Source organism: Aspergillus saccharolyticus (genome assembly GCF_003184585.1).
Source record: "Aspergillus saccharolyticus JOP 1030-1 unplaced genomic scaffold BP01scaffold_3, whole genome shotgun sequence".
Lineage (NCBI taxonomy): Eukaryota > Fungi > Ascomycota > Eurotiomycetes > Eurotiales > Aspergillaceae > Aspergillus > Aspergillus saccharolyticus.
This window is the reverse complement of record NW_020290613.1, coordinates 24,350-48,817: the sequence shown is the minus strand read 5'-3', so window position 1 is coordinate 48,817 and position 24,468 is coordinate 24,350. Positions and strand designations below refer to the sequence as shown.

Genomic DNA, 24,468 nt, shown 5'->3' with positions numbered 1-24,468 from the left:
GGAGAGCGCAACGAAGTATCACGGCGCCGAGCGCGAGAAGAATGGCAAGCACCAGCTGCGTTTGGAGATCGTCCCAGTGGAAGTTGTATTCGGAGTCCCACGGCTGCGGATCGACAGTGGGTTCGACAGTCGGTTCCGAGAAATTAGGGCGGGGGGCCATTCGCCACATCATCGTGTCAGGTGAAGACGGTGCTTAGGGCTGAAGCACTTCAGTGTGACGTGGTCAATGAGAGCTTGTCAATGTGGTGGGGCAATTTTGATTGGGGTTTCTCTGCGTGAGAGGGCATAGAAAAGTACTTATATATATGTTCCTTGTTCAACAGCAAGGAGGGTTGCTGGTAATAGCTGGACGGAAATTTACATGGAAACCTCCGTTAAAAAGGTTGATGAGGGGGTTACTTTCGCTGGTTCAAGGAGATCTCCTGATCTGACCAGAAAAGCTTGTGGCTTGCTCTACATGAATCTATGCCAAAGAGTGGAATATCTCTGGTTGACACAATATCACAGATTGCCCGCTACTCCTAGCCTATATGTCAATGATTCATCGAGCTGCCCACGCCAGACGATGGTGTACTAGAAATACTTCAATCCAGTACTAGGAAAGAAAAGAAAATGGATTGGTTCATTGCACGATAGAGATCGATGAGTCCAAGCACCAGAAGCTCATTTCTTCATTGGTACTACAGGGAAAAACCTCCTCTCGCTGCTCTCATTGCGCTCGATGCCGGACATTGTAGACCACTAGGCTTTGCGCATCGACTCCAGGACCCTTCTCCACCCCTTCACCGCCGCGTGTAAAGGCTCTCAAACGCCGTGAACCAGAAGAATAACCCGGTATACGCTTCGACGCCCCACACAAACACCGCCTCCTTCGTGTAGCCCTGCACCAATAGCCACTGAATCTGTGCGGCGTATGGCGGATTCCCATTGATGACGATGTCGTTCAACGCCTCCAGCATAGTCTGCGGCAGAGGGGCGTGACGATGCGCAGCGCACCACGCCCGATCGGAGGTGTCTGCGGAGGTGTCATCACAGAGCTCGTAGATCTTGTACAGCAGGTAGCCAAACTGCAAGTGCCTCGTGAGGAGGCCGGACACGAATCCCAGGAAGAGAAGACACTCGGTTCGATTGCGCGAGAAGTGTTGTCGCAACTGAGGCGCGACATATCGGTCGTTGACTTGCATGATCACTGCCATAACCACGCATACAACCTCGTCGGAGATGCCAAACATGGTGTGGTTGAGTATCTATACTCAGCTGAGCGCAGGTAGCCATTTATACGCTTTGCTTCACAGGAGGCTATTCTTTGTCCGGAGGCAAGCACAGAGATCAATCGGAAAGGTCCCTTTCAATCCCCAGTGTAAGGAGTCCATCTCAGTTGTTGTTCTTCTTGTTGTTGTTGCTATATCGCCCGGTGAGCTACTATCACTGCACCTCATACCAGGGCCATAACACTGATCACTGGGACAACTCCTCCACACTGAGCATTTGCAGCGTGGCAACTAGGTACAACTGATGTACTTACGAGCATAGTAAATAAGTTTTTTCAGCCCTCCCAGTATGATATTTATCAGCTCCCCTGTAAATATATGTATCTTACAGTAGATTCAAATAGAATCGTGACTTATACAGAGATCTCTCCACCCCTACAACAACCCCTACACTAATGTTTCCGGTCAACCCAATCCCCCCAGGTCGATCCCAGCAGAGGAGAAATGCATGACCACAAATGTGAAGGAAAGATGGATTGCAAAGTGCTGATTTCCGGGCTGTTGATCATTCAATTGGCGATTACGGAGGAGGCAGATCATACATATAATATACCTGGATCCGCCCGCCCTAAAGCAGATTGACACCAGACCCACATCTGCAGCTTTCTGTCGATCTTCCACCTCCTATCGTGCTATGACTGAGGAACTCTGAACCCCATAGCGACACCCGGCAGATTGATTCTGCAAAAGCTGGAGTGCCCCTGACAATGATCCGGGGTGGCAGCGGACAGCTGAAACGCCGGACTGCGCTGTGGGCCTGGCTGAACTGACTCAGTCTCAGACACCCCACTTATCGCAGTTCACCAGGGTCTAGGTAGTCTAGGGAGTTTATAGTTAGCCGGAATGGAGCCGGCACTCAAGTGAACTCGGAGTATGTAGGACCCAGGACCACTATTTTGACCACCTACCTCCGAATGAGCCGCAAGTGAACCCCCTCAACTCTCCCCATGTGGACGCACCCTTGAGAGGAAGGGCTGCAGCAAGGCTGCAGTCTCTGGCCAGCCAGACCCTCTCCTGTCTCGCATTCACATGTCACGTCATCTCCTGATTTCGACGGAGCGGTGCCCCGAAATGAGACGCTGAGACATCACAGGAGCGGGTGTTGGCCGTTATGAAAATAGCGTCATGTCGCATCCGCCCATCCCGGCGACAAGCGTATTGGTTCCCACACTACTGACGCGAATAGCTTATATACCTACTATATAATCAATCCCTTGCACCTCTTCTACTTCATTTCCCAATCACCAGAATGACACCCCCCCACTGGACCTTCTTGCTGCTGGCCGGCATTGGCCTGGTTAGGGCTGCTCCCTCCCCCGTGCAACTCAGTCCGCGCGCTGTCTGCACCCCGGCGTAATGCATGACCCACCCGGGCAATGCGAAGTTGATCGATATCACGGTGACCGGGTTCCGCGGCACCACAGCAACAAGTATGCTTCTACCACGGCCAATCTGAACTGTGGATCGGGCGGCACTTGCGATGTGACCATCAGCGACTGGAGCGTCAAGGCTCCCTCGGGCAAGTCGCAGGTGCTGTATGCCCACACCCCGTCAAGATTGGGGGTCACTTGCACGTCGGGTGCTTCGGGCTGAGTTTAGGACGGAGGTCGGTTGGAGATGGTTGAGCTGGGAGTCAGAATATAATCATCTATGTACTTGTTACTGCACAATAATCATATCGTTAAGGATGATGATCCATGAAACATAAAACATCCATCACACCACCTTCCATACCCCAGGGGCTTCTTCTGCAAGGACTAGGGTACGGTGGGCCTGGCGATGCCATATTCGATTTTCAGTCTCTGGGAGCTAGTATTGTGACTGTTTCATCATTAACTAACCAGTTCTTTGCATTCCACTGGCTATATATACATTGTATGTTATGTGGTTATCTGCACTTCTTCAAAACCGATCCGGCTGCCTTCCAACACGGCCAGATAGTCTTACAGTATCATGCATAGAATTCCGCCACCCAGGCGGCAATCTGGGCGACCTCGTTGGCCACCACCTTCTTCACACCCGCGTTGACCTCCGCGTCGGTGATGTACAGATCCGAGCAGTGGAACCCCCCGGGGATGATTTGGACGGGCTCCTGGGAGGTGCTGACCAAGGGGCCGCCCGGGCGGAAGGTCGACGAGACCCCCGCGTCTCTCCAGGGGTCGTATTGACTGTGGCGGGCGTTAATCAATGCGACTTGGACTTATATAGACGTGCGGGACACTCTCCGGTGAGAAAAGGGCTGGGGGCGGACTTACCCGTTGGTCCAGATCAAGCGCGTGGTGTTGCCCGTCATGTCCCATCCATCGGTCCAGGCGTTGAAGGTGGATGCGCTCTTGCCCTGGGCGCTGCCGTAGGTGTATCCATTGACCTCGGGGAAGTAGAGGGCGCATTGTCGCTGCCAGTATGCGGCGCTCACCAGGCGGGGGATGAGGGTTGTTTCGCTCTCGGGGGCGCCGCTGGTGGGTGGCGTTAGTTGAGTTGAGGATCTGAGACAAAAGAGCGGTACTAGTTACTTACTCCTGCCACCAGAAGAAGGGCTCGTTGCAGAGGAACCAGACCCATTGCCGGTCCACGGCGTTGTCGACGGAGGTATCGGTGAACAGAGGGCTGGTGGCGTTGTACGTGTCAAAGCAGGCGACGCTGTACTCGTCGGACCAGTAGCCGTACGATGCGCAGTCTGGGACGCGCAGGAAGTTAGCCTCGCGCTCGTTGCTCGTTTTGCGCGGGTTATGGCTTACAGTCTGGGAAGACTTCGTTCTTGAACCACTCGGCATAGCCCTTCAGCGCCTTCTCGAGACCGACCCCTTCGGCGCCGGGGGTCACAGCGGCACCGGCTGCCACGTTCTGGGTTTGTTGTTAGTCTGGTCAGGATGAGGTGGTTATGGTAGGGCTCCGCTCACCTCCACCGCATCACAGAAGGCGAAGAAGTCCGAATAGCCGGTGTAAAACGTGTTGTCCTGCCACAGGTAGGGACCGATGGGGAGGACACTGGGCTGTTAGTTTGCCTGCTGTGCACGGTTACAATATACGATATCCGGGCAGACTTACGCGGCAAAGTCGTCGAAATGCTCAAGCGCCTCCAGGCCGAACATCTTCTTCAGCTCGGTCTGCTGGGCTTTAGTCCCACTCTTGCCAATCGCATCGACGTGCTCGGCCACCAGCGACACGTCCTTGCTGCAGTTCGAGGCCATGCCCTGCTGGATGGGTCGGAAATATTGCCACTGTTTGGTCAGTGTTATCTGCCCCGAAGAGGTTGGAATGAGGATACTCACGAAATCGTAGATCGATTCCACCGGGGCACTGGTCGCGTGGTAGGCCCAGAACGTGCCAGGCGCGAGACGCTCGGTCCACGCCGTCAGGGCACCACTGTACGAGCCACCGACAAGCACCCAGGGCTTGCGACGGTCAGCGGGGATCATCCCGATACATACTGATGAGAACCGAGACGCCACTTACCACATGGGGCGCGTTGCTGCTGGTGCCGTTCGCAGCAAATCCCAATTGCACGTTCTCCGCAAAGTATGTCAGATCCAGAACGGACTGCTCCAGCGTGAGATACTGGAGTGTTTCGGCAGTGAGGTTGGTGTAGGGAGATGAGCCTCCCCAGTAACGATCTGTCGGTTGTCAGCGAGAGAACGCTTTGGATTCGGGCGCATCGACTCACGCTCGACCAGAATCACGGCGCCCTGCAGCTGCTGCGCATACACGCCCGTCAAGGTCTCGTTGGTCAAGTATCCCTGGTATCCATCGGCGGAGACTTCACCGGGGGTGAACAGGACAACCGGGGAGCCTGGTCCACCCCAATACTGCGTACTGTACCAGTAGCGCTGGGAGAAGGTGCCCTTCGAAGGATCACTATGGTCGATCAACTGCTCGAACGTGTTTTCGACCACGGTGGCTTGCGTCGTGGCAGTGACCGGACGCGGGGCCAGACGGGGAGGACGAATGGCCGCAGCAAGCGACGCCCACAGGGCCGTAACGGCCACGACACTGGCAGGGAATTGAAACCGCATGATCGCTGTATCCGCGCGCCAGTACACCCAAGCGATTGAGGAGATAAAGAATCACACGATCGACCGGGAGACAAGTCGCGGGGGAGGGCGAGCCATTTATGAAAATGTCGGGCCCAGTCGGTCGCCGCAGGGGCCACGCAAAGACAGCAGGAAATGCGCCGGTCATGGTGTGCACAATGCAACCCTGTGCCACGCCTCGCTCGGGGAAGATTACACTTCGTTGGTGGTATCTGCAGGGGAATTGGCGAGGGTGCACTTGCTGATTGATAGTCAGAGGCGGAGTGTCTCGTTCCTCCGTCGGACAGCGTCGGGCCCGCGCCCGCAGTGGAGCCCAGGTCTCACACACTGTCCAGAGACATTGTGCAGCTTAAACCTGATGGGGCATTAGGCTCAACATGTAATCTGAATTAATCTGAAGTCTGCAGGAACGGATATATTGCCGGTGGCTCAAGTTGCAGGGTTAGGACGGGAGAAAGAGGGGGAAGAGGATCAAGAGGGCGTGGGATAACAATGGCTGCCATCGCGTTATCAGCCCATTTTGCACTCTTATCGGTCCAGCACGCAATGCAATCTGCAGGGGTGGGTCAAGGCATTTTGTCTCTTCAGCAGGGCAGTGTGCGGAGTCGTACTCAGTTGTTGTGCTGTTGCTGCCCTTCGTGTAGCTCTGCATTGGATTGAGTAGCTAGTAATGCCCCATGCGTTGAGCTGGTGGTCCTGCGGGCTACGCTGGTCGCTTGACCGGGCTTCTGTGATCCCATACCGCAATTTCCGCGCTAGCAATGACCATGAGCTCTTGGTTATTCGCGGTCGGGATGCGACAAGAACCGCAGTGTTCCCTGGGGTGCTTTCGCTGCCGCACAGCTCTATACAAGTAGTAGCGCACTGCAGTGGCAGCATGTTTCGAAGGGCTGTCGAAGTTTGGCTCAATTCAACCATAATGGTATTCCACCAACAGCCCTCCCACCCTTCATGCACCAGGGCTATTTTTGCCTGTATAGTCGACTCTCGAGACGGCACTGCCAGGGTTTCATGTATTGTTTACTCCAGATACTCCCAGGCCCTCACATCTTCTCGGCTGTTGATCGGGAAGCGGCGGTAAGCGGCAGAATATCGATAGACGGTCACCTGACTACCACTCTCAAAGCGGTTAGTCCTTGAGAGGCGCGGGGCGTCATCGCCTGAGGCCACAATCTGACGTCCACCGATCACTGTTCACTGTTCACTGTTCATCCTCCATGTCTCAACCAAATGACACTATCCCAGCCCTGCTACACCTGCCGCTATCGGCGCGTTCAATGTGACTTGTCTGCCAGACCCTGCGCAAAATGCACAAAGGCTGGGGTGGAATGTCTTGAGAAGCGCCCCATCCGATGGGTTAAAGGCATCTCCATCCGAGGCAAGCGAAAGGGCGTATCTTTGAGCCAGCTTGCTGAGGCTCCTTCCGCGGAATCTGCCATCATTCCCTTCTTGGCACGGCCGAAACTCTCTCGAGAAGATATAAGCAAGACAGGTAAGATCCTGAACATAGCCGCCTTGACGTGGGTCTGACTAAAACGCATCTACCAGATGATCTCGCGGTCCCGTTGGGCCTCGGAGATCCTTCGCTCTGCTGCTTAGACTCCGGATCAAAGTATTATTTGAGCTACTGTTAGTGCTACTCTTCACCACCTTCACAGACACGCTTCTAATGACTGAACACAGACGAGGACTGCATTTGCAGCCTCTTTATCGTCTACGACAGCGATCATAACCCCTTCCGCAAACTCTTGTCGCTAGCCCTGAGTGACTCGACTTTGCTGAAGGCGGCCCTCGCTCTGGCAGCGCGTCACAGAGCGAATCTGGGCCAGTCATTCCAAGCGTACGATGAAGAAAGTCTTCCCACTGATGTTTCCGTGCACCAGGATGCCCTGGCGTTCAAACATCGCGCCATTCGTGCGATCTCCTCTGCTTTGAGCGACCCAACGCTCTGCGCTCAAGATACTACCGTTGCCAGCGTGTTTCTCTTGATTTTTCTAGACCTATTAGAATCTGGAAGCGATCGGTGGAATTTCCACCTCGAAGGCGCTAAGAAGCTGATCAAATTCAGCCAACAACAGCCCGGGAGATTGCGCGAAGCCATTCAAGGCTCCGGGCAGACGCTTAAACTGATTAGGGATTTTATCAATAGCCAGATTTACCTGTAGGTCCCTTCTGCTAGCTCTCCAGTATCCGAGACTAAGGAAAGCAGCATTGAGACCCTTGGCGCCACCTTTGTGCGGCCGCATCTGTTGACAGACTCGAGCCCGTTGGAACCTGAGCGCGTGCTGTGCCGAGAGACAGAGATGGTCGAACAGTCATTCCTTGGCTGCCCTGAATACCTCTTGATGGCTATCCGATGCATATCACTCTCCCGCGACTCTGTTCACGACTGTTCTAATAACGAGGCGCTAGAGTACCACAAGTACAATGTCGCTGCAGTTGTGCAGATGGTTGCGGACTTTGACTGTATGGTGTGGGCCGTGAACCTGCCGCGGTTTGGCCCGGCAGCAGAGAATGCGACCAGCGACCTCAGCATGCTGGCTATGTCCTACAAGCTCGGAGCGCAAATCTACGGGCAGCGGGTTCTTGACACTCTATCCAACACGGAAACTTCACTTGCGGCGCTCCTGGCCCAGTTGATGCAGTCTATCGCGACACTCCGTGACAGCGACAATCTCCTGAAATGCGCTCTCTGGCCAATCTGTATTGCGGGCTTGGAATGTCAAGTGACTGAGGAACAAGAGTTCCTCATCCGATCTCTTGAGCAATTCTGGGAGAGCACCAAGTGCGTCAACGTGATCAACGCGGCCAAAATTCTGCAGCGGCACTGGCAGGATCAGCGCCGTCAGAGCCGCATTTCCTCCTCGTGGATTGTGGATATCGGCCGGTCGGGCCGTGATTGGCTGCTGATTTAGTCAGCCATTCTGTGGCTCGTGCGCTGTAGGTGCAGTGCGGAACCGATCTTACCACATCGGGAAAGTGGGGGGAGTGGGGCTGTTCTTCGCCGCCACCTCCAGAAGTATACAAGATATATAAGTACAAGACAGGCTCCGTGCTTCAGGCCGGCATTTACTTTCGCACCACTGAAATTGCCAGCCCCAACTATGACTCCAAATCACAAAGCTCACCCTGCCACCCTGGCGCTGCATGCAGACGACCCGCTGCATCTGGTGACCGACGTCGCCCCCCCAATTCATCTTTCCACTACATTTCGGTACCCCGACAACCCCGATGAATTGATTCCATCAGGAGATCCTGTTGTAAGTGCAAGACCTGTTTCTTATCGCACTGGCACTGACTCTTCAAGGACGAGTTCAACGGCAAGAATTATGTCTACTCCCGAGAATTCGCTCCCAATGCGACCCGCTTCGAATCCATCTTGACCAGTTTGATCGGAGGACATGCTATCAGCTACGCGACTGGCCTCGCCGCTCTCACTGCGGCGTTGACTCTTTTGAATCCGCGACACATCTCTGTGGGCCAAGGGTACCATGGTAGTCATGAAGTGATTGCTGTGATATCTCGTCTCTCCGGGCTGCAGAAGCTTGACCTGGATTGTCCTGCGGAGAGCTTGGAGGAAGGAGATGTTATCTTGCTGGAGACTCCTATCAACCCCCTGGGTACCGCATTTAGCATAGAAGAATATGCCAAGAAGGCGCACTCCCGCGGCGCCTACCTCATCGTCGACAGCACGTTTGCACCGCCGGGCTTACAAGACCCATTTCTATGGGGAGCTGACCTCGTCTTACACTCTGGATCCAAGTATTTCGGAGGGCACAGCGACATGCTATGTGGAGTCCTCGCTACCCGAAACGGGAAATGGAAGAAGCAACTGATCGAAGATCGCTTGGCCGTGGGCAATGTCATTGGGAACCTGGAGGCTTGGTTGGGCGTCAGGAGTCTGCGGACGTTAGAAGTCCGTGTGCAGCGGGCGAGTCAGACCTGCAGCAAACTCGTCTCATGGCTGGATCAATCTTCCAAGTTTCCCAACCCTGTGCCAGGGAGCGAGGAAAGTATCGTGCAGGCTGTCGTAAGCACAATTTATCATGCTAGTCTGCAGGACGAACCGTGGCTGCAGAAGCAAATGCCCAATGGGTTCGGCCCGGTCTTCGCCATCGTGCTCAAGAAGGAGGAATTTGCACGGAGCTTGCCGAGCAAGCTGAGCTTCTTTCAGCATGCGACTAGTCTAGGCGGTGTAGAGTCGTTGATTGAGTGGCGCGCTCTTTCGGATTCGCGGGTTGATCGAAAGTTGCTGCGGCTCAGCATTGGTCTTGAGCACTGGGAAGATTTGAAAGATGACCTGCTCCAGGCTTTCAAGGCGCTGGTCGATGCTTCACATTAGCCCAACACTCGATTGCAGAATCAAGAGAGCTTCCCGCAAAATACTTGGGTGGTCAGATCTACTTCGTACTTCGAATATCATTCTAGCGGCTTGTTCCACTCTAAATCACTTCTGGGCTGGATCCATTCCTTTCTTACTCTGGCGGGTGTATGCGGTCTGAGAGCGATCCTTTTTGAGACTCTGAATAGCAGGTCATCTGGCACGCGAAACTACATCGAGTGGCAATTATAATTTCTACCCTAAACAGTAATGACAATCGAAATCGGTATCGAGACTCTCATCTTATCTTCTAATAACCGGGATGCAAAACCGGGCGACTGGCCTAGATACTTAGTGTAATGTAATTGCCACCCCTGATGCCACAGCCACAGCCGCAGCCGTATCTATCATGCACATCAATGCTGGTCCAATCAGGCAGCTGTAATACGCCAAGCAGCTGAGTCGGGCTGGCTTCAAAGGCGTCCAATCTTACACAACCTGGGGACAAGGGCTGACACATGAAATGCAACTTGTCATCATGCTGGCGCATCTCTTATTTTTATGATGAGATGAGCCAACTTCCCATCATTCACTTCGACAACTGACATCTCGTCAACACCACCCCGATAGTACAGGCAAACATGCTCTCCTCGAGCGACTCCATCGCCCTCACAGCCTTCATCGTTTCCCTCAACGCTTTAAGCGTGACCATCCTCCAACTCCTGCAGCAGTACTTTGCAACCGCGCAAGGCTACAACCGCTGCTCGAGACGGTATATTGGGGAATGGTCGCGGTTTCGTCACCGGCGATATGTCTGGCGGGAGTTCCGGTTCGAGGTGACGTTTGTCCGGCCAGTGATCTACCTGGGATCGCCGCGACCAGCTCGTCCGGGGAATGAGGGAGATTTGAAGGATGAGTGGAGCTGGAGCTGGAGCTTGTACGATTTGATTCCATCAGTCAGACGGGATCGAGCTTGGCGGGCACAGTATGTGGGGAGGTCGATGCGCATTCGTGGGTTGATGGGCGATCTTGAGGCTGGTGATGCTGATGCAGATATCCCGGTTCATGTCTCTTGGTTGCTCTTTTTGCGGCATTTGATGATTTATGATCGCCAGGCTACGAGGGCGGTATGGGAGAAGGATAGCCAAGGGGGCCAGACAGTCGACCAGCCACTGGGGACTGGGACTGCCAGGGTGAACGATCGCGCCCTCGAAGCGGGCGTCGTCCTTCGCAGCGAGACGAAGCAGCAAGCAAACTCGGCTTCTGATTCGGAATTCGGGATCTGCATCCGATTCGAACCCTGTACTTGGGACGATCTCTCGGGCCAGTCAGGCAGTCTGACTGGCATTGTCTCCCTCCGCGACCTGCTGGTCTTGAATCGTCTTCTCGGTCTCGAGTGGTGCGATGGGCCGTTCCTGCAGTCAAAAGAGCCCAGACCCTCTCTCCTCAGCCAACTCGGCCTCCAAGCTGTCGGTAATTCGCTAGCAGTGTCGGAGGACACAACGCCCCAACTACGCTACGAACAACGCGAAGCCAAACCCCCCCGGCTGCAGCGTCCCAGACGCGAGACATTCCACATTCACCGTGGCACAATGGCTATGTTCTACGGACACATCCCCCCGGCTCCCAAGCTCCTTCCTACGTTCGATGAGGCGATCGCTATCGACGGGGATGCCGCCTGGGAGAGTTTGGTAAGGCGCATGTGGCTTCGCACGCATGACGAGACGCCTCCGAGACAGAGTCTGGCGAATTGCTTGCTTGCTCTGTGCTGTACGATAATTAGTGAGCCGGATATGTATGCTGTAAGGGTACCGAAGCCCCATCGGTACCTTGTTGGTCCGTTCGTGCGGCCGAAGATCGCGCACATCTTTCGGGAGGGGGTGTGTCAAACGCGTGAGCAGGATTCGGGGCAGTCGCGCATGTTGGATAAGATCTGTGAGGCGTTGATGGAATTAGAAAGCTTCTCGGGACAAGAGTCTGTAGCACCGCTAGTGAGTGCTGAAAGAAAACAGACGGAGCTGAACTTTTGGGTCGCCTGCCAAGGGGCGAGTCCTATGTGGACCAGTTTCGAGACCAATCATGCGGCTGATGCGTTCTTTCGTCTTGTTCATGAATGGATTTCCTGGGTAGAAGCTGAGCTCGTGGCGTTCGTGCAGCGCAGCGATCCCGCTGTCGGGACGTATGTCTCCTTTTACTGGGATTTGGTGTCTGCGTGGATGGAATTTGTGGTTGGGGCTGAGAAAGGTGAGCATGGGTCGGCGCCGCACACCCAAGCGCATAATCCGTTTGCTATGTGGCGGCGGACTATGAAGGCGCTCTTTGAGTGTTGGCATGTCATTGAGGAGGGAGTGCGCAAGAGAGGGAGATGGCGCGCGGTGATGTTGGCGAATGGGGTCTTCTCGGCGGACTTGGAGAGTGATTTTGATGTTCTTGTGCCCTGTGATGAGGTTGTTGGGTATGAGGCGATCTCATCTACTGAGATTCGGGATGCTTGTTTGGCGATGATCTTTCGGGGGATGTGCTGGTATGTTCTTGCACCGCTGTGAGAGTGGATTGCTGACGATGAACTAGGCATCGGTGTCATTGTATGGAAGCAAACGAGGAGCCATTTCGACCGGAGTTCTTTTCGAATGTGCAGCAGGTGATGATTGAGTGATCGGATTGTAGATTCCTGTGGATTGATCTCGTTGAATGGAGTACTTCATGCAAACAGAACAAACCTCACCAGGCAAGATAGCGGTGAGGGACGGCAGAGGAGCCACCCAGGCCGATGACGGCATCACCAAACATCTCTCCCTGCCTCTCTCTCTCTCTTCTCTCTCTCCCTCGCTTGGTCCATCGATCCCCCCACCTGCTCCACACGCTGTCCACGGACCACGGTAACAATTTCCTTTTCCCTTGTGTCCTGTCCTCTTTCCATATCTCCTCTTTCACACTCGACGTTCAGAAATCAAGACAATCCGGCTGACGGTTAGACCCCTCGTTCTAAGATGCGTCTCCATCTCTCCGGACTCTCGCGCCGCAGCTTCAAGCCATATGTTGCGGAATTTCTCGGCACTGCTCTTATAATCGTGATCGGAGACGGGGTCGTGGCCCAAGCCCTGCTCTCCGATTACCAGTATGGCACCTGGCTCTCCATCAACCTGGCGTGGGCGGCCGCGGTCTGTTTGTCCGGCTACATTGCCGACCCCAGTCCCGCCAGCAATCCCGCCATTTCTCTCGTGATGGCCTTTGTTCGTCCCCAGCCTGATCAGTGGAGGAAATTGCCCGGCAAGCTGTTGGCCCAGTTTCTGGGAGGGTTTGTGGGCGCCGCCATTGTCTACATCAACTACCGGTCGGCCATCCTCGACTGGGATCCCGAGTATACAATTCCGGGGGGATCGATTCTGAGTCCGCGGGGCCACCACTCGGCCGGCATCTTCTCCACTTATCCCGCCAGCTTTTTCTCTTCCAATTGGGAGGCAGTCTTTTCGGAAGTTCTCGGATCGGCCGTGCTCATGTTTGGCTCGCTGAGTGTCTCCGACCCGGCCAACGCCCACCGCTTTCATTCCCCCCAGCTCTCCATGTTCCTGCTGCTGCTGGCCATTGGCGCTGCCCTGGGCTGGCAGACGGGCTATGTAGGTTGCGATCCTGTATTTGGGTGTAATACAGGGCTAATTAATTGGGTCAATTAGGCAATTAATCCTGCGCGCGACTTTGGACCCCGACTCTTCTCCGCCATCCTCTACGGTCGGGAGGTTTTCACGGCTGCCAACTACTACTTTGTTGTGCCCCTGTTCGCTCCCGTCGTCGGTTGTTTCGTGGGCGCCACCGTCTACGACTCGCTTTTGTACGAAGGAGATGGGTCGCGCATTGCCGATGCGCTGGATAAGATGGAGGATGTGGATGGCGAGCTGCGCCTGCACTAAAGCGGAATCATGAACAACCACGACAACAAAGCCGAGATATCGTCTGGACGATACCGGGCTGCACGAATATTACTTGGAAACGAAACGAGGGATAGACTGGATCTGAAGACACCTGTGGTCCATATAGATGATAGACAATTATGCTAGACTGCGCTTGACGTAGATCCCAATAACACGGATTGATGCACGATCACCCTCCTGGTCCGGGCGCCCGAACTATTTCCTCATTCACCTGTGACTCATTTGCCAGACCCCGAGCATAACAAAAACAATCCTCCGCATTGCTTCAATCCAGCACGACGTAACCAATGGTCTTCTCCGAGAATCCTCTCATCGCTCATCACACGGTAATTCTCGATGCATCCATTCCTCTTCCCGACGATGATGATCCAGCCCTGCTAATCTCCCCTGGCAGCGCGGGGACCCCATGGCATCCGACCGCTATACCTTGTACTATTCGCCCGGCGCAGCCAGTTTGTGCGTGCACTGGCTGCTGATCGAGGCCGACTTGCCCTTCGATGCCGTCCTCGTCGACTTTTCCACCGGGGTGCAGCGTACAGAGACGTATCGACAGTTAAACCCGACCGGCCGTGTCCCCACGCTGATTGTGGATGGTGAGGCTCGTGGAGAATGCACGGCTCTGTTAATGCTGCTCGCCGAGCGTCATCCCGACCGTGGGTTGATGCCCGCAGTGGGCGCGCCCCTTCGGGCTCTGTGGCTGCAGACGATGATCTACCTGGCCAACACACTTCTCCCCGCGATGCGCGACTGGTTCTATGCCGACCAGGACGGTCCGGCCGAAGGGGCGGCGGCGGTGCGCGGTTTGGCCCAGCGACGGATCGAGGGGGCCTGGGATTTACTGGATGTGCGCTTGCGGGGATCCGCCAATGCCCCTGGATTACCCTTGACTCCGGAGAATAATCCCAAATACCTGGTGGGGGATACCTTGAGCACGGTGGACTTTTTGGCAGTGATGCTGATGCGATGGTCGCGCGATATGCCCCGACCGGCCACCCATTGGCCCCACCTGGCCTCGTACGTCGATCACTTAACGGCCTTGCCCTCCTTTCACGACGTTTGTCGTCGTGAAGGTTTATCCAATTGGCCCGCCGTCCGGGGATCAGTGAGGAGGGTCTGGCAGAGTACGGAGTAATTCCGGGAGAAATGAGCTATCTAGTTTGGAGGAGGACAGGAGCCTATCTATCCAGCTTAATTGGTCTTTCTATTAAACCTACCACGGCCACCACGGTACTTCTGAATGCGCGTCAACGGGATGCAGGGTTTGGCAGGTACTCCGTAGTAACCCGAGTCAGTGAGATTACGGCGTAAAGATTGTGTGGAGATTGCATCGCACTGATCAACATCATGGTGGATGTGATGAATCAAGCTGCACGGGCCGGGAGTTTGAGGAAGAGCATGCGATGACTTCACCATTGGGCCATGAAGTTTCCCCACTGGGGCATGATTGGCAGAGCTAGCCGGGAATCGAAATCTCTACGAGCGCTAGTCGTAACTTAGTCGTCGTCCATCGTAGTCGAGACTCTCAGGAGGGCTGCTACGGAGAGTGCGACCGGCCAGTGCAGCACATCCGACGCAATATTCAGCCCTGCTCCAATTTGCTACAGAATTCACCGGGGAAAACAATCCGGATGATCTGCCGGCTTAGTAGCCTTTGGAACTTACCTAAATAATATGATTTTTCTAACTTCAAACTTAACCCAGGTCTACTGTCAGTGTCTGAACGTTGTCAAACTCTGCGGGTTGCCCGACCCCTGGCTCGGCCGAAATAAAATCAATTGTCTTGGGTGGTTCAGATTGGATGATGCATCATCACCACGATGGGTCTCGCAGCGTTCACCTCTCCACTTTTTTGCTGCTCTCGGTCGCTGGGTGGAGCTTTCACTGACAGGTGCCATTTGCTTTTCGCCGTGGATGGAGTCAAACGGAGACCGTTTCACTTGAGGTTGCTCAACCTTAAAGGCTTCGTCGCAAAAATTGGGAGGCTGCCCCGTGCAGCCGCCAGGGATTCGATGGCCCACATCAGTGGAGCGGCGTACTGTAAATGAAGCAAGTCCTGTTCGATTTGGGTTGCAATTTCTGAATCTACACCATAACTTAGATTGTTCTCCATATGATGCACCGAATTTCTTGTTTTTTGACATTCTGGCAGGATGTCAAATAGGATGATGTCCGCAGTGTGTTTGCGGGCGACAGGGCTGGGGAGATTGTCAGTCTTGGCGGGACATTGATAGACCTTGACTTTTCCCTGCTACATCTCTCTGTCTCCTTGCTGTCTCTTTCTTGATTTTTTTTCCCTCTCAGGATTCATTTCAAGGTCATTCAGCCAGCGGACTGAATCCACCTCTCGCCATCATGCCCGGGGGGATGCATCCGCCGTTGTCGGTGATCGCATCGTGGCCACCACGCAACACCGTCAACCCTGAGTCGCATGGCCCCGCTGCCCTGGTGCTGGCTGCAGTTGTTGGGGGGATGGCCTTCGTCACGGTGATGGTTCGGCTGTACGCGCGTTGTTTCATTCAGCACCAGGGCGGCATAGATGACATCTTAATAGCCCTGGCCTTGGTTCGTGACCGTCGCGTCTCCCTTCATCGATGACTCTCGAACTGACCGTCACCACTCCCAGCTACCCACTCTGGGACTCATCATTGCAGTTCCCATCGGTACGCATGGACGGCGCCCCTTCGCATATTCGCCCCGACCCGGCTGACTCCGATCCCCCACAGGCACCGAAGTGTACGGCGAGAAATACCATACGTGGGACAACACTGTGTCGGCGCTCATCGGCGAGCGCAAAGTCGCGGTGGCGGCGGAGCTTTGCTATGTGTTGGCCTCGGGGCTGATCAAGTCGTCGGTGCTGCTGTTCTATCGTCGCATGAGCCAACGCACGGTCTCCCCGCGCTTCCGGGCGCTGATCTGGGTGAGTATCGCCTCGGTGATCGCCTACAGCCTCGCCTTCGTGCTCGCCCTCTTTCTGTCGTGTCGACCCTTCCGGGCCTTCTGGCACCAGGTCGACCCGTTCTGGACAGTGACCCATCACTACTCGTGCTACGACGAGGGCGCCCACCTGATCACCGCCACCGCGATCAGTCTCGCGCAGGACCTGCTGGCGACCACCTTGCCCGCGGTGTTTTGCATTCGATTGCACATGCGCCGCCGGCAGAAACTGGCGCTGACGGCGGTCTTCTCGGTGGGGTATTTGACGGCGGTGATCGCGGGCATCCGGGTTTTCTTTCTGTGGCGCATGTACTACGAATCGTACGATGGCTCCTGGATGGCCTGGTACTGCTGGGTGCTGGCCCTGCTGGAGGTGGCGCTGGCAGCCACCTCGGCCAGTCTCCCGGCTGTGAAGGTCTTCTTCCGATGGTACAACGTCCCCGCCAGTCTGGCGGACAAGTTTCGGTCTTTCAAGTATAGTCATAGCTACAGTACCCGGAGCAGGCAGTCGGGGGTGACGAAGGGTTCACGGGCTTATCGTGATCGTCGGTCGAATAACACGGATCAGTCTCTGGTCACGATGGCGGCCGATCCGGAGATGGAGCTGGAGTCGTTCACGCCGGGCTTGGAAGGAGAGTCCAAGGGTGCATCGGAGCAGTGGCAGTGCGTGAGTAGAGAGACTGTAGTGTGAGTTCGCACTGTAGCTGTGATCAATCATCTAGCATTGCCGACGTTAAAAGTGAGTGAGTGCTTTTGTTCGAGGAGTTCCCCTGGTAATGTACTCCGTATCAGTGACTGTAAACGATTAGGGCGGGTGGACAACGAGGGTTACTTTTGCCGCGAGGAGGAATGCCTCCGCTTCGCGCATCCCATCGCCTAAACGGGTTAACTTACCCGATGTTTCCCCCGGAGGTGCCTGTGAACAAAATGCTGCAGATTTCAGTCAATCCCCGCCCCGCATGAGGGGATGAGGGGGAATTGAATTTGGCTGCTATAAGTTATACTAAGCAGTGCTGCCCCAGTCGACTTCTCCCCCCCCAACCAACTGTCGATTTCTCCCATCATCATTTTTCGATTCAAATTGTCTTCCCCCAGTCTGGCAACTTGAAGCATATCCTTCCTCAGCTCTCCAGTGCAGTGCAATCAAACTTCTGATACCTGATCCCTGATACCTTACCTCCCACCCAGACATCAAGAATGAGCAAAATGGGCCCATCTCTTCACCCCCTCCTCGACACCCGCATCCGCCAAGGCAACCCGAACTTCAGCGGCGGCACCCTGAAATGTCACTGCATCCACAACCCGGTAACCGTCCACCTCTCCAGCAACGTCGCCCACAACCACGCCTGCGGCTGTTCCAAGTGTTGGAAACCCGCGGGCGCCCTGTTCTCAGTGGTGGCCGTCGTCCCCCGCGACGCACTGCGCGTGACCGCCCACGCGGAGAAATTAGCCGTCGTGGATCCCAGCGCGGTCATCCAGCGTCACGCGTGTCGGGATTGTGGGGTGCATCTATTCGGCCGGATCGAGACGGATCATCCCTTCACCGGCTTGGACTTTGTGCATGTCGAGTTGTCGGAGGAGGAAGGGTGGCAGGAGCCGCAGTTCGCGGCGTTTGTCAGTTCCATTATCGAGCAGGGGTTCCCGCCGGAGGGGATGGGCGCCGTCAGGGATCGGTTCCGTCAGATCGGGTTGGAGACGTATGATGCGTTGAGTCCTGGGTTGATGGATGCGATTGCTACCTGGACGGCGAAGAAGGCGGGGCGGTTGTCGAACTTGTAGGACGGTTCGGGTGGGATTGTGTTTGGAAGTGTTTGTTTTCAATGGAAATAAGTCTAACTGTTCAAGAAGAATGTGAAATTTCATAAGTAGGGGTATGGGTGTCTAGTGGTGTGGACGAACCCTGACGGATGGCTGAATCAATGCAAGTTGGTAAAAATAAATGGCAGTAGAATGAACTCAGGTCGAGAAGCAAGAGGGAGGTTAAGTGCTTTTGTAGAGGAGACTGGGTACCTTGTGGAAGACTGACTCCCTCTACGGAGGAGTACATGACAGCCTAATCAAGGCTGGCGACTTCATCGAAACAGCGCTCAAATTTGTCAGATATGCTTATACCCACCGACTGGAGCATTCCCAAGATAAAGAGATCAGTGATTGGACGAGATACAGAGCTACACAACAACGATATCGAGTCCAGTTATCAACTCCAATGCAAACCGAACAGTTCCTTCATCGCGATGAATATCGGGAAATCAGCACTGGGAGGCGCCGGTTAGTCCAATGGTATGAGATTCTCAGATTCAATGTACCTATAACAGAGTTAGACACTGCAGATACTATGTCTATCAGCGATCAATGGTCAAATACCCGATTTGCAAGCTCGATGGGCATGAGCCAGACAGTGGCAAGCAGTTATCCTTATAATCACTGCTGTTATCCATGGCTGGCTGTATCACAAGGGCTTTCGCACCACAACTGATCTCAAGCGCCTTGAAGCAGTCGAGAATCAGTAGCTAAATAGTTAATGTTACTTTTGGCATGCTTGTCGAGAAGGCTTAATAATGAAGTCAAGCAAAGCACCCGCATACCATCGAAGTTGGAAAAAAAGTCGAAAAGAAGTCACAAAAAGGATTCTTCAGGTGTCTTCTCCACTGCGCAACATCAAGAGAGCAGGGACCTGTTCCATAAGATGCAGGAGAAATACTACAAGCAAGCGCAGCTGAAGACTCCCCCATTCCACACAGTGGACGATATATTACCATCCAGGACAAGGGTCTGGCTTGCTGACCAATCGAAGGTGTGCAGCTTCAGTACTTGATTCTAACTTCCACTCAGTGACCATGTTTCCAGTTGAAGACTTGTGGGACTCTCAGAGGTGACGGTAGTCGGATACTGTATCTCACTCCACCCTCAAGGAAATAAATTGTTTGCTCGCTTGACCCTCGCGTCAGATGCCACCGGACTGAGACCATTTGATCTCATGCCAAAAAAATAGATGAACTCATTTCTGCATCTGTGCCGTTTTCCCTGCAGGTCTCCCACACTAGCAGCCAAGGCCCCGCCTGGCCATTGCGCGATAACCCGGACTCCGGCCTCGCTCCGACACGCCAAGATACCTGCAATGCGCTGCCATGAGGAGAGGTTACGGTCGAACCCAGGCTGTGTCAACCATTCCAGGTGAGTGACTTCAGCTATGAATGGTCGCAATGCCTTTTTGGTTGCTTGGAGTCAATCGTCTACCATTTTCAGGATGCAATGCATCGGCATACAAGCCGCGGGAGGAAGCGAACTTGGGCAAGATGATCAGGATATATAATCAAGATAATCACTGATAAGCAACCGGAAAGGCAGCTTAGACCCGGCTTGGCAGACGGGAGGAACCTGCAGAAGATTGGAAAATGTTAATGTTCCTGCATTGCACTCCATTCACTCCTCACGCCATCCCCGGGGTTCGGCCGCTCCCCGTCGGAGCAATTTATCCACCCCTAATGGCCTCATTGACGGAGAGACCTTATAAAGGCGGGTGAAGCGTCGCTGTCACCATTCCCTTTGTCTTCTGCACCAGTGTCCGTTCCTCTGTTCGCTGGGTTTGACTTCATCATGGTCGCCTTTTCCCGTATCTCCACCGGTCTTCTGGTCCTTGCGGCCCCAGCTTTGGCCGATGTGGTCTTTGAGAAGATCCAGGCTGTGCCCAACAACTGGTCGTTGGTTGAAGAAGCCGATGCCAGCTCGAACATCACTCTATCCATTGCCTTGACGCGCCAGAACCTCGACCAGCTGGAGTCCAAGCTGCTGGCCGTGTCGACCCCTGGGCAGAGCACCTACGGCCAGTACCTCGACGCTGACGAGGTCAACGCTCTGTTCCCTCTGGCCGACTCCACTGCTGTGGTCTCGTGGCTTGCTGAAGCCGGGGTCACCGACATCTCTCACCAGGGTGGGTTGATCAGCTTCGCCACGACGGTGGGCACGGCCAACAAGCTGCTCAACACCACCTTCTCCGTCTATGAGAAGGCAGGCACCCAGAAGGTCCGCACCACTCAATACTCGGTGCCCGACAGTTTGACTGGCTCGATCGACCTGATTGCTCCCACCGTCTTCTTCGGCAAGACGCGCGCCGAACGCGCTGCCGCGATCCAGGCTGTGAAGGTGACCACAAGGTCGAGCAGCAGTACCTCGGCCTCACAGTACATCACCCCCTCCTTGTTGAAGCAACAGTACAACATTGACTACACCCCGAAGGCGTCCTCCGGTAGCCGCATCGGCTTTGGAAGCTTCTTGGGGGAGTCCGCCCTGTATGCGGACCTCGATCTCTTTACCGAGCGCTTCGACATTCCGCAGCAGAACTTCACCGTGGAGCTGATCAACGGTGGGATCAACAACCAAGACTACGACGGGGGTGAGGCCGACTTGGACGTGCAGAACATTGTTGGCATCTCGCATCCCCTGCCGGTGGTGGAGTTCATCACTGCTGGGTCGCCGTATGTATTCCACGTGTGAGTTCCAGGCAAACTGACTGAGGCTAATGAGACTCCAGTCCCTTCATTCCCAACGTCGCGGAGACCACCGATACCAACGAGCCTTATCTAGAATATTATGAGTATCTATTGAACAAGACCAGCGACGAGCTGCCGCAGGTGATCACCAACTCTTACGGTGACGATGAGGACGTATGTTCAGCAGTCCTTCCGCCATGGCTTTTGCTAACCCTGGCAGACTGTCCCATATTCCTATGCCACTCGCGTTTGCAACCTGATTGGGTTGATGGGCGTCCGCGGTATCTCGGTCCTCGAATCTTCTGGCGATTCCGGTAAGTCTCTGAGAGTACATTTCCAGCGCACCGACTGAGACTAAGTATGCAGGGGTTGGTGCGGCCTGTCTGTCGAATGATGGAACGAACACGACTCAGTTCACCCCCGAGTTCCCCGGAACATGCCCCTACATCACTGCCGTCGGAGGCACCCAGGACATCCCCGAGATTGCCTGGGTGGACAGCAGCGGCGGCTTCAGCAACTACTTTGCTCGCCCGTCCTACCAGGCTGATCAGGTCGAAACCTACCTGGAGCAGCATATCTCCTCCGCGGTCAAAGAGTACTACACTCCGTTCGTCAACTTCTCTGGGCGAGCTTTCCCGGACGTTGCCGCCTTTGCGGGTGCTCCCTAGTATGTTCCCTACGGTGATCGATTGTTGTCACAACCATACTGACTCCTGCGTGATTAGCTACGAGACCTATATCAATGGTGAGCTCGAACTGGTTGGCGGTACCTCAGGGGCGAGTCCGGTCGTTGCTGCCACTATCGCACTGCTCAACGACGCTCGCCTGCGCGCGGGGAAGACGTCTCTGGGATTCCTCAACCCCTGGCTCTATTCTAGCGGCTACAAGAGCTTGAACGATATTACCGGGGGCACAGCGACTGGATGCGATGGCAGCACGGCGGGCGGAGGCTATATTCCCTGGGCCAGCTGGAATGCCACCGTGGGTTGGGATCCCGCCACCGGTCTGGGAACCCCCGACTTCGCCAAGCTGAAGACGGCGGTGCTGGCTTTGTAGATAGAAGTACTAGGGAAAGAATATAGTGCACTCAGTGACTGAACGAATGACATGCAGTTTAAGTACCTGTCTGAGACCCATCGTGGTCCCTGCGAAATATGCTTCTGTGGTCAGAGAGGCCGAAGTCGAGAGCGACCGGGGGACAAGTAATAAATCTGGATGACAGGACAGGCCATGTTTCAGCGAGCGACCGGCGTTTCATTGCACCGTTGAGCTGTCCGAGCTGGGAAGAGACCCTGGATATCAAAATGAAACCCAGTGAGGGCAACGGAGTGTTTCAGCACACGCCCGTCAATTTAACCCTGACACTTGCTCCACTTCGGCTCCCTCGCTCCAGAGCCATTAGTATTTATCCATCCATCCATCACTTTAAGAAGACGCCTTCATCCACTATTCTGTCTCCAAACCATCTGTGCCGGTCACATCTTCCATTCTCTTCCTTTCTTTCGTCACTCCTTCACTCACCATGAAGTCTTTCGTTTCTCTTCTTGCTTTCCCCGCCTCCTCGCTGGCTGGAACCGTGCTGTGGAGCGGCATTTTCAACTCCTCCGCCACTGTCGCGGACTTCGATGACTGTAAGTCCACCTTTTCCCCGGTCGCATAGCGCATCAAACTGACCGAGCAGGGTCCTGGTCTAACCAAATCGAACCGTGGCAATGGTACATTTATGGCACGGGCAACACCTCGGAGTATCTGGGTCTCTCCACCGACTTCAAGAACCCCGCCGATACCAGCGACGCCCAGGGACTGCGCATCAGCATTGTAGGTCAAGGATTCCTTTGGAGAACTCGAAGCTCAGACTAACACAGACCACTTATTTTAGGATGGGACCTCTTTCTGGGAAGGCCAAACGATGGAGCGATCCGAGCTGATCCCCCAGACCACGGCCGATCTCGGATCTGGCCACTTATACTACCACTTCTCCCTGTCGACCAAGACCACTAATGCCCCCAACGCCTCGTTCGAACACCAGATCGCCTTTTTCGAGAGCCACTTCACCGAGTTGCAGTACGGTCTGGCCTCCGGAGCCTCGGGATCTTCGGACAACACTCTGCGCTGGAACGCAGGCGGCGAGACCCAGTGGTCGGTGCAGCTGGAGGCCGGCAACTGGTACAACTTTGCCTATGACATCGACTTTGACGCGCAGACGGTGGGTCTGTGGGCGTCCAACGGCTCAGACCCTTTGACTGAGGTGGTTTCGCCGGTGAGCGCGTCGGCTTCGTCCAACTCGGCGGACTGGCACGTCGGGGAGCTGCGTCTGCCCAACGGTGGCTCCAACGATGCGGCGGAGGATTGGTACTGGTCGGGTATTTATATCGAGGAGGCTCCCATTACCAAGGAGATTGGCTCTGGTAGCTCCTCCAGCTCCAGCTCCAGCTCTGCGGACGCCTCTAGCGCTGCCAGCTCCGTCAGCTCGACCAGCTCTTCTACTTCTGCTCTGCCCGAATCCACTGCGGAGGCCTCCTCGACCAGCACCACCGCCTCAGCTGCGACCACTGTAACTTCAACCACCGCTGCTGTCCAGACGACTGCCGCAACCGTCGCGCCCTCGGTTGCATCTTCAGTGACCACCAGCTCTGTCTCCACCGCTGCTGCAGCGGTGACCTCAGCGGTGGCTCCTTCAGCGACGATCGAGGTTGCCTCGACTGCCACGGCTTCTGCGGCAGTGCTGCCCACTCCCACCACGGCTACCGAAGTTCTGGATGATATCCGGGCCCTTTTCAGCGCACTCATCTCTCGTTCCAGTGGGAACCACGCGCGGGACTTTGCGCGCCGTGGCTAATCCTGCTGATGGTTGTGGCTTGAGAGCTTCGTGTTTGGCAGTGTTCGTGGAAGGAAGAGGGTAGGAGTTCGACGCGGGTTTGAGGAGCTGGTTATTTTGTGGATAGTATTTGATGCTCAATGTATCTGTATCTTCTATGTTGAAGAGTGCCTGATATATCTTGTCCGAACCATAGCGCCAGTGCCAGTAAGCGAGGGGATGGCAGTCTGCGTGATCAGGCATCTAGCAGTAAGCGCATCAAGCACAACCAACACATCTCAGCTTCAAGCTCACGGCAAACGAGACCGCCAAACACGGCAAACCTACATCACTCCTGCACCAATACTCCGTCCCTCGCAAGGATTCTTGTATCAGTGCCACAGCGCGATTGGCTTTCATATGTTTCGGTCTGGGCTAAGGAAGCCAAGCCAATTGAAGACATTGATTCTGTATCGAACCGCAAACTTCACGTGGGTCAACTGAGTCATTTATCCGTAACAGGTTATGAGGTTATCTGGAGATCATTCTATTTATAGGTCTTCGGGATAGATTCACTGGTATCGACAAGTTAACGAACGAACTTACTAATAGTGAGTGAGCTGGAGTCGTTCATTTAATTCCCCTCCCCATCATAAATCATTACTCTCTTCCCTCCTTCGCCTTTTTTCCTCTCT

The 24,468-nt window shown here is 54.8% G+C and overlaps 12 protein-coding genes across 12 annotated transcripts; 10 read left to right on the top strand and 2 right to left on the bottom strand.

The window, feature by feature from the left end:
• Window positions 1–782: 782 nt before the first annotated feature.
• BP01DRAFT_379124 (uncharacterized protein) lies at window positions 783–1,232 on the bottom strand (the record flags this gene model as incomplete). Its single annotated transcript, XM_025577124.1, has 1 exon — window positions 783–1,232. The coding sequence occupies one exon, from the start codon at window positions 1,230–1,232 to the stop codon at window positions 783–785; it is 450 nt and encodes a 149-aa protein (XP_025434698.1).
• Window positions 1,233–2,542: 1,310 nt separating this feature from the next.
• BP01DRAFT_353021 (uncharacterized protein) lies at window positions 2,543–2,892 on the top strand. Its single transcript, XM_025574072.1, has one exon. It carries the CDS (start codon window positions 2,628–2,630, stop codon window positions 2,862–2,864), a length of 237 nt encoding a protein of 78 aa, XP_025434697.1. The 5' UTR covers window positions 2,543–2,627; the 3' UTR covers window positions 2,865–2,892.
• A 196-nt stretch (window positions 2,893–3,088) lies between these two features.
• Window positions 3,089–5,391, bottom strand: BP01DRAFT_332647 (putative serine peptidase). Its single transcript, XM_025573102.1, has 9 exons — window positions 4,936–5,391; window positions 4,728–4,885; window positions 4,544–4,666; window positions 4,320–4,492; window positions 4,172–4,259; window positions 4,010–4,115; window positions 3,789–3,948; window positions 3,527–3,727; window positions 3,089–3,439 (listed from the first exon to the last, which is right to left on the bottom strand). Exons 1-9 carry the CDS (start codon window positions 5,282–5,284, stop codon window positions 3,223–3,225), a joined length of 1,575 nt encoding a protein of 524 aa, XP_025434696.1. The 5' UTR covers window positions 5,285–5,391; the 3' UTR covers window positions 3,089–3,222.
• A 1,141-nt stretch (window positions 5,392–6,532) lies between these two features.
• On the top strand, window positions 6,533–8,217 carry BP01DRAFT_287937 (Zn(II)2Cys6 transcription factor; the record flags this gene model as incomplete). Its single annotated transcript, XM_025571518.1, has 4 exons — window positions 6,533–6,794; window positions 6,851–6,931; window positions 6,986–7,463; window positions 7,512–8,217. The coding sequence occupies 4 exons, from the start codon at window positions 6,533–6,535 to the stop codon at window positions 8,215–8,217; spliced, it is 1,527 nt and encodes a 508-aa protein (XP_025434695.1).
• On the top strand, window positions 7,938–9,711 carry BP01DRAFT_110648 (putative transsulfuration enzyme family protein). Its single transcript, XM_025570316.1, has 2 exons — window positions 7,938–8,562; window positions 8,610–9,711. The coding sequence occupies exons 1-2, from the start codon at window positions 8,407–8,409 to the stop codon at window positions 9,642–9,644; spliced, it is 1,191 nt and encodes a 396-aa protein (XP_025434694.1). The 5' UTR covers window positions 7,938–8,406; the 3' UTR covers window positions 9,645–9,711.
• A 553-nt stretch (window positions 9,712–10,264) lies between these two features.
• On the top strand, window positions 10,265–12,279 carry BP01DRAFT_379119 (uncharacterized protein; the record flags this gene model as incomplete). Its single annotated transcript, XM_025577123.1, has 2 exons — window positions 10,265–12,147; window positions 12,195–12,279. The coding sequence occupies 2 exons, from the start codon at window positions 10,265–10,267 to the stop codon at window positions 12,277–12,279; spliced, it is 1,968 nt and encodes a 655-aa protein (XP_025434693.1).
• Window positions 12,280–12,426: 147 nt separating this feature from the next.
• Window positions 12,427–13,745, top strand: BP01DRAFT_110611 (MIP aquaporin). The gene is made up of 3 exons (XM_025570315.1): window positions 12,427–12,502; window positions 12,614–13,240; window positions 13,298–13,745. Exons 2-3 carry the CDS (start codon window positions 12,614–12,616, stop codon window positions 13,529–13,531), a joined length of 861 nt encoding a protein of 286 aa, XP_025434692.1. The 5' UTR covers window positions 12,427–12,502; the 3' UTR covers window positions 13,532–13,745.
• Window positions 13,686–14,885, top strand: BP01DRAFT_353016 (glutathione S-transferase family protein). The gene has a single exon (XM_025574071.1). The coding sequence runs from the start codon at window positions 13,959–13,961 to the stop codon at window positions 14,682–14,684; it is 726 nt and encodes a 241-aa protein (XP_025434691.1). The 5' UTR covers window positions 13,686–13,958; the 3' UTR covers window positions 14,685–14,885.
• Window positions 14,886–15,446: 561 nt separating this feature from the next.
• BP01DRAFT_420483 (uncharacterized protein) lies at window positions 15,447–17,383 on the top strand. Its single transcript, XM_025579469.1, has 5 exons — window positions 15,447–16,114; window positions 16,176–16,212; window positions 16,276–17,173; window positions 17,209–17,225; window positions 17,296–17,383. The coding sequence occupies exons 1-5, from the start codon at window positions 15,905–15,907 to the stop codon at window positions 17,364–17,366; spliced, it is 1,233 nt and encodes a 410-aa protein (XP_025434690.1). The 5' UTR covers window positions 15,447–15,904; the 3' UTR covers window positions 17,367–17,383.
• Window positions 17,384–17,443: 60 nt separating this feature from the next.
• BP01DRAFT_353012 (S-(hydroxymethyl)glutathione synthase) lies at window positions 17,444–18,508 on the top strand. Its single transcript, XM_025574070.1, has one exon. The coding sequence runs from the start codon at window positions 17,693–17,695 to the stop codon at window positions 18,263–18,265; it is 573 nt and encodes a 190-aa protein (XP_025434689.1). The 5' UTR covers window positions 17,444–17,692; the 3' UTR covers window positions 18,266–18,508.
• A 1,546-nt stretch (window positions 18,509–20,054) lies between these two features.
• Window positions 20,055–22,032, top strand: BP01DRAFT_388570 (S53 family peptidase; the record flags this gene model as incomplete). Its single annotated transcript, XM_025577847.1, has 5 exons — window positions 20,055–20,961; window positions 21,018–21,150; window positions 21,197–21,290; window positions 21,343–21,643; window positions 21,702–22,032. The coding sequence occupies exons 1-5, from the start codon at window positions 20,084–20,086 to the stop codon at window positions 22,030–22,032; spliced, it is 1,737 nt and encodes a 578-aa protein (XP_025434688.1). The 5' UTR covers window positions 20,055–20,083.
• Window positions 22,033–22,426: 394 nt separating this feature from the next.
• On the top strand, window positions 22,427–23,906 carry BP01DRAFT_420480 (glycoside hydrolase family 131 protein). The gene is made up of 3 exons (XM_025579468.1): window positions 22,427–22,607; window positions 22,658–22,794; window positions 22,856–23,906. Exons 1-3 carry the CDS (start codon window positions 22,499–22,501, stop codon window positions 23,813–23,815), a joined length of 1,206 nt encoding a protein of 401 aa, XP_025434687.1. The 5' UTR covers window positions 22,427–22,498; the 3' UTR covers window positions 23,816–23,906.
• Window positions 23,907–24,468: the final 562 nt, after the last annotated feature.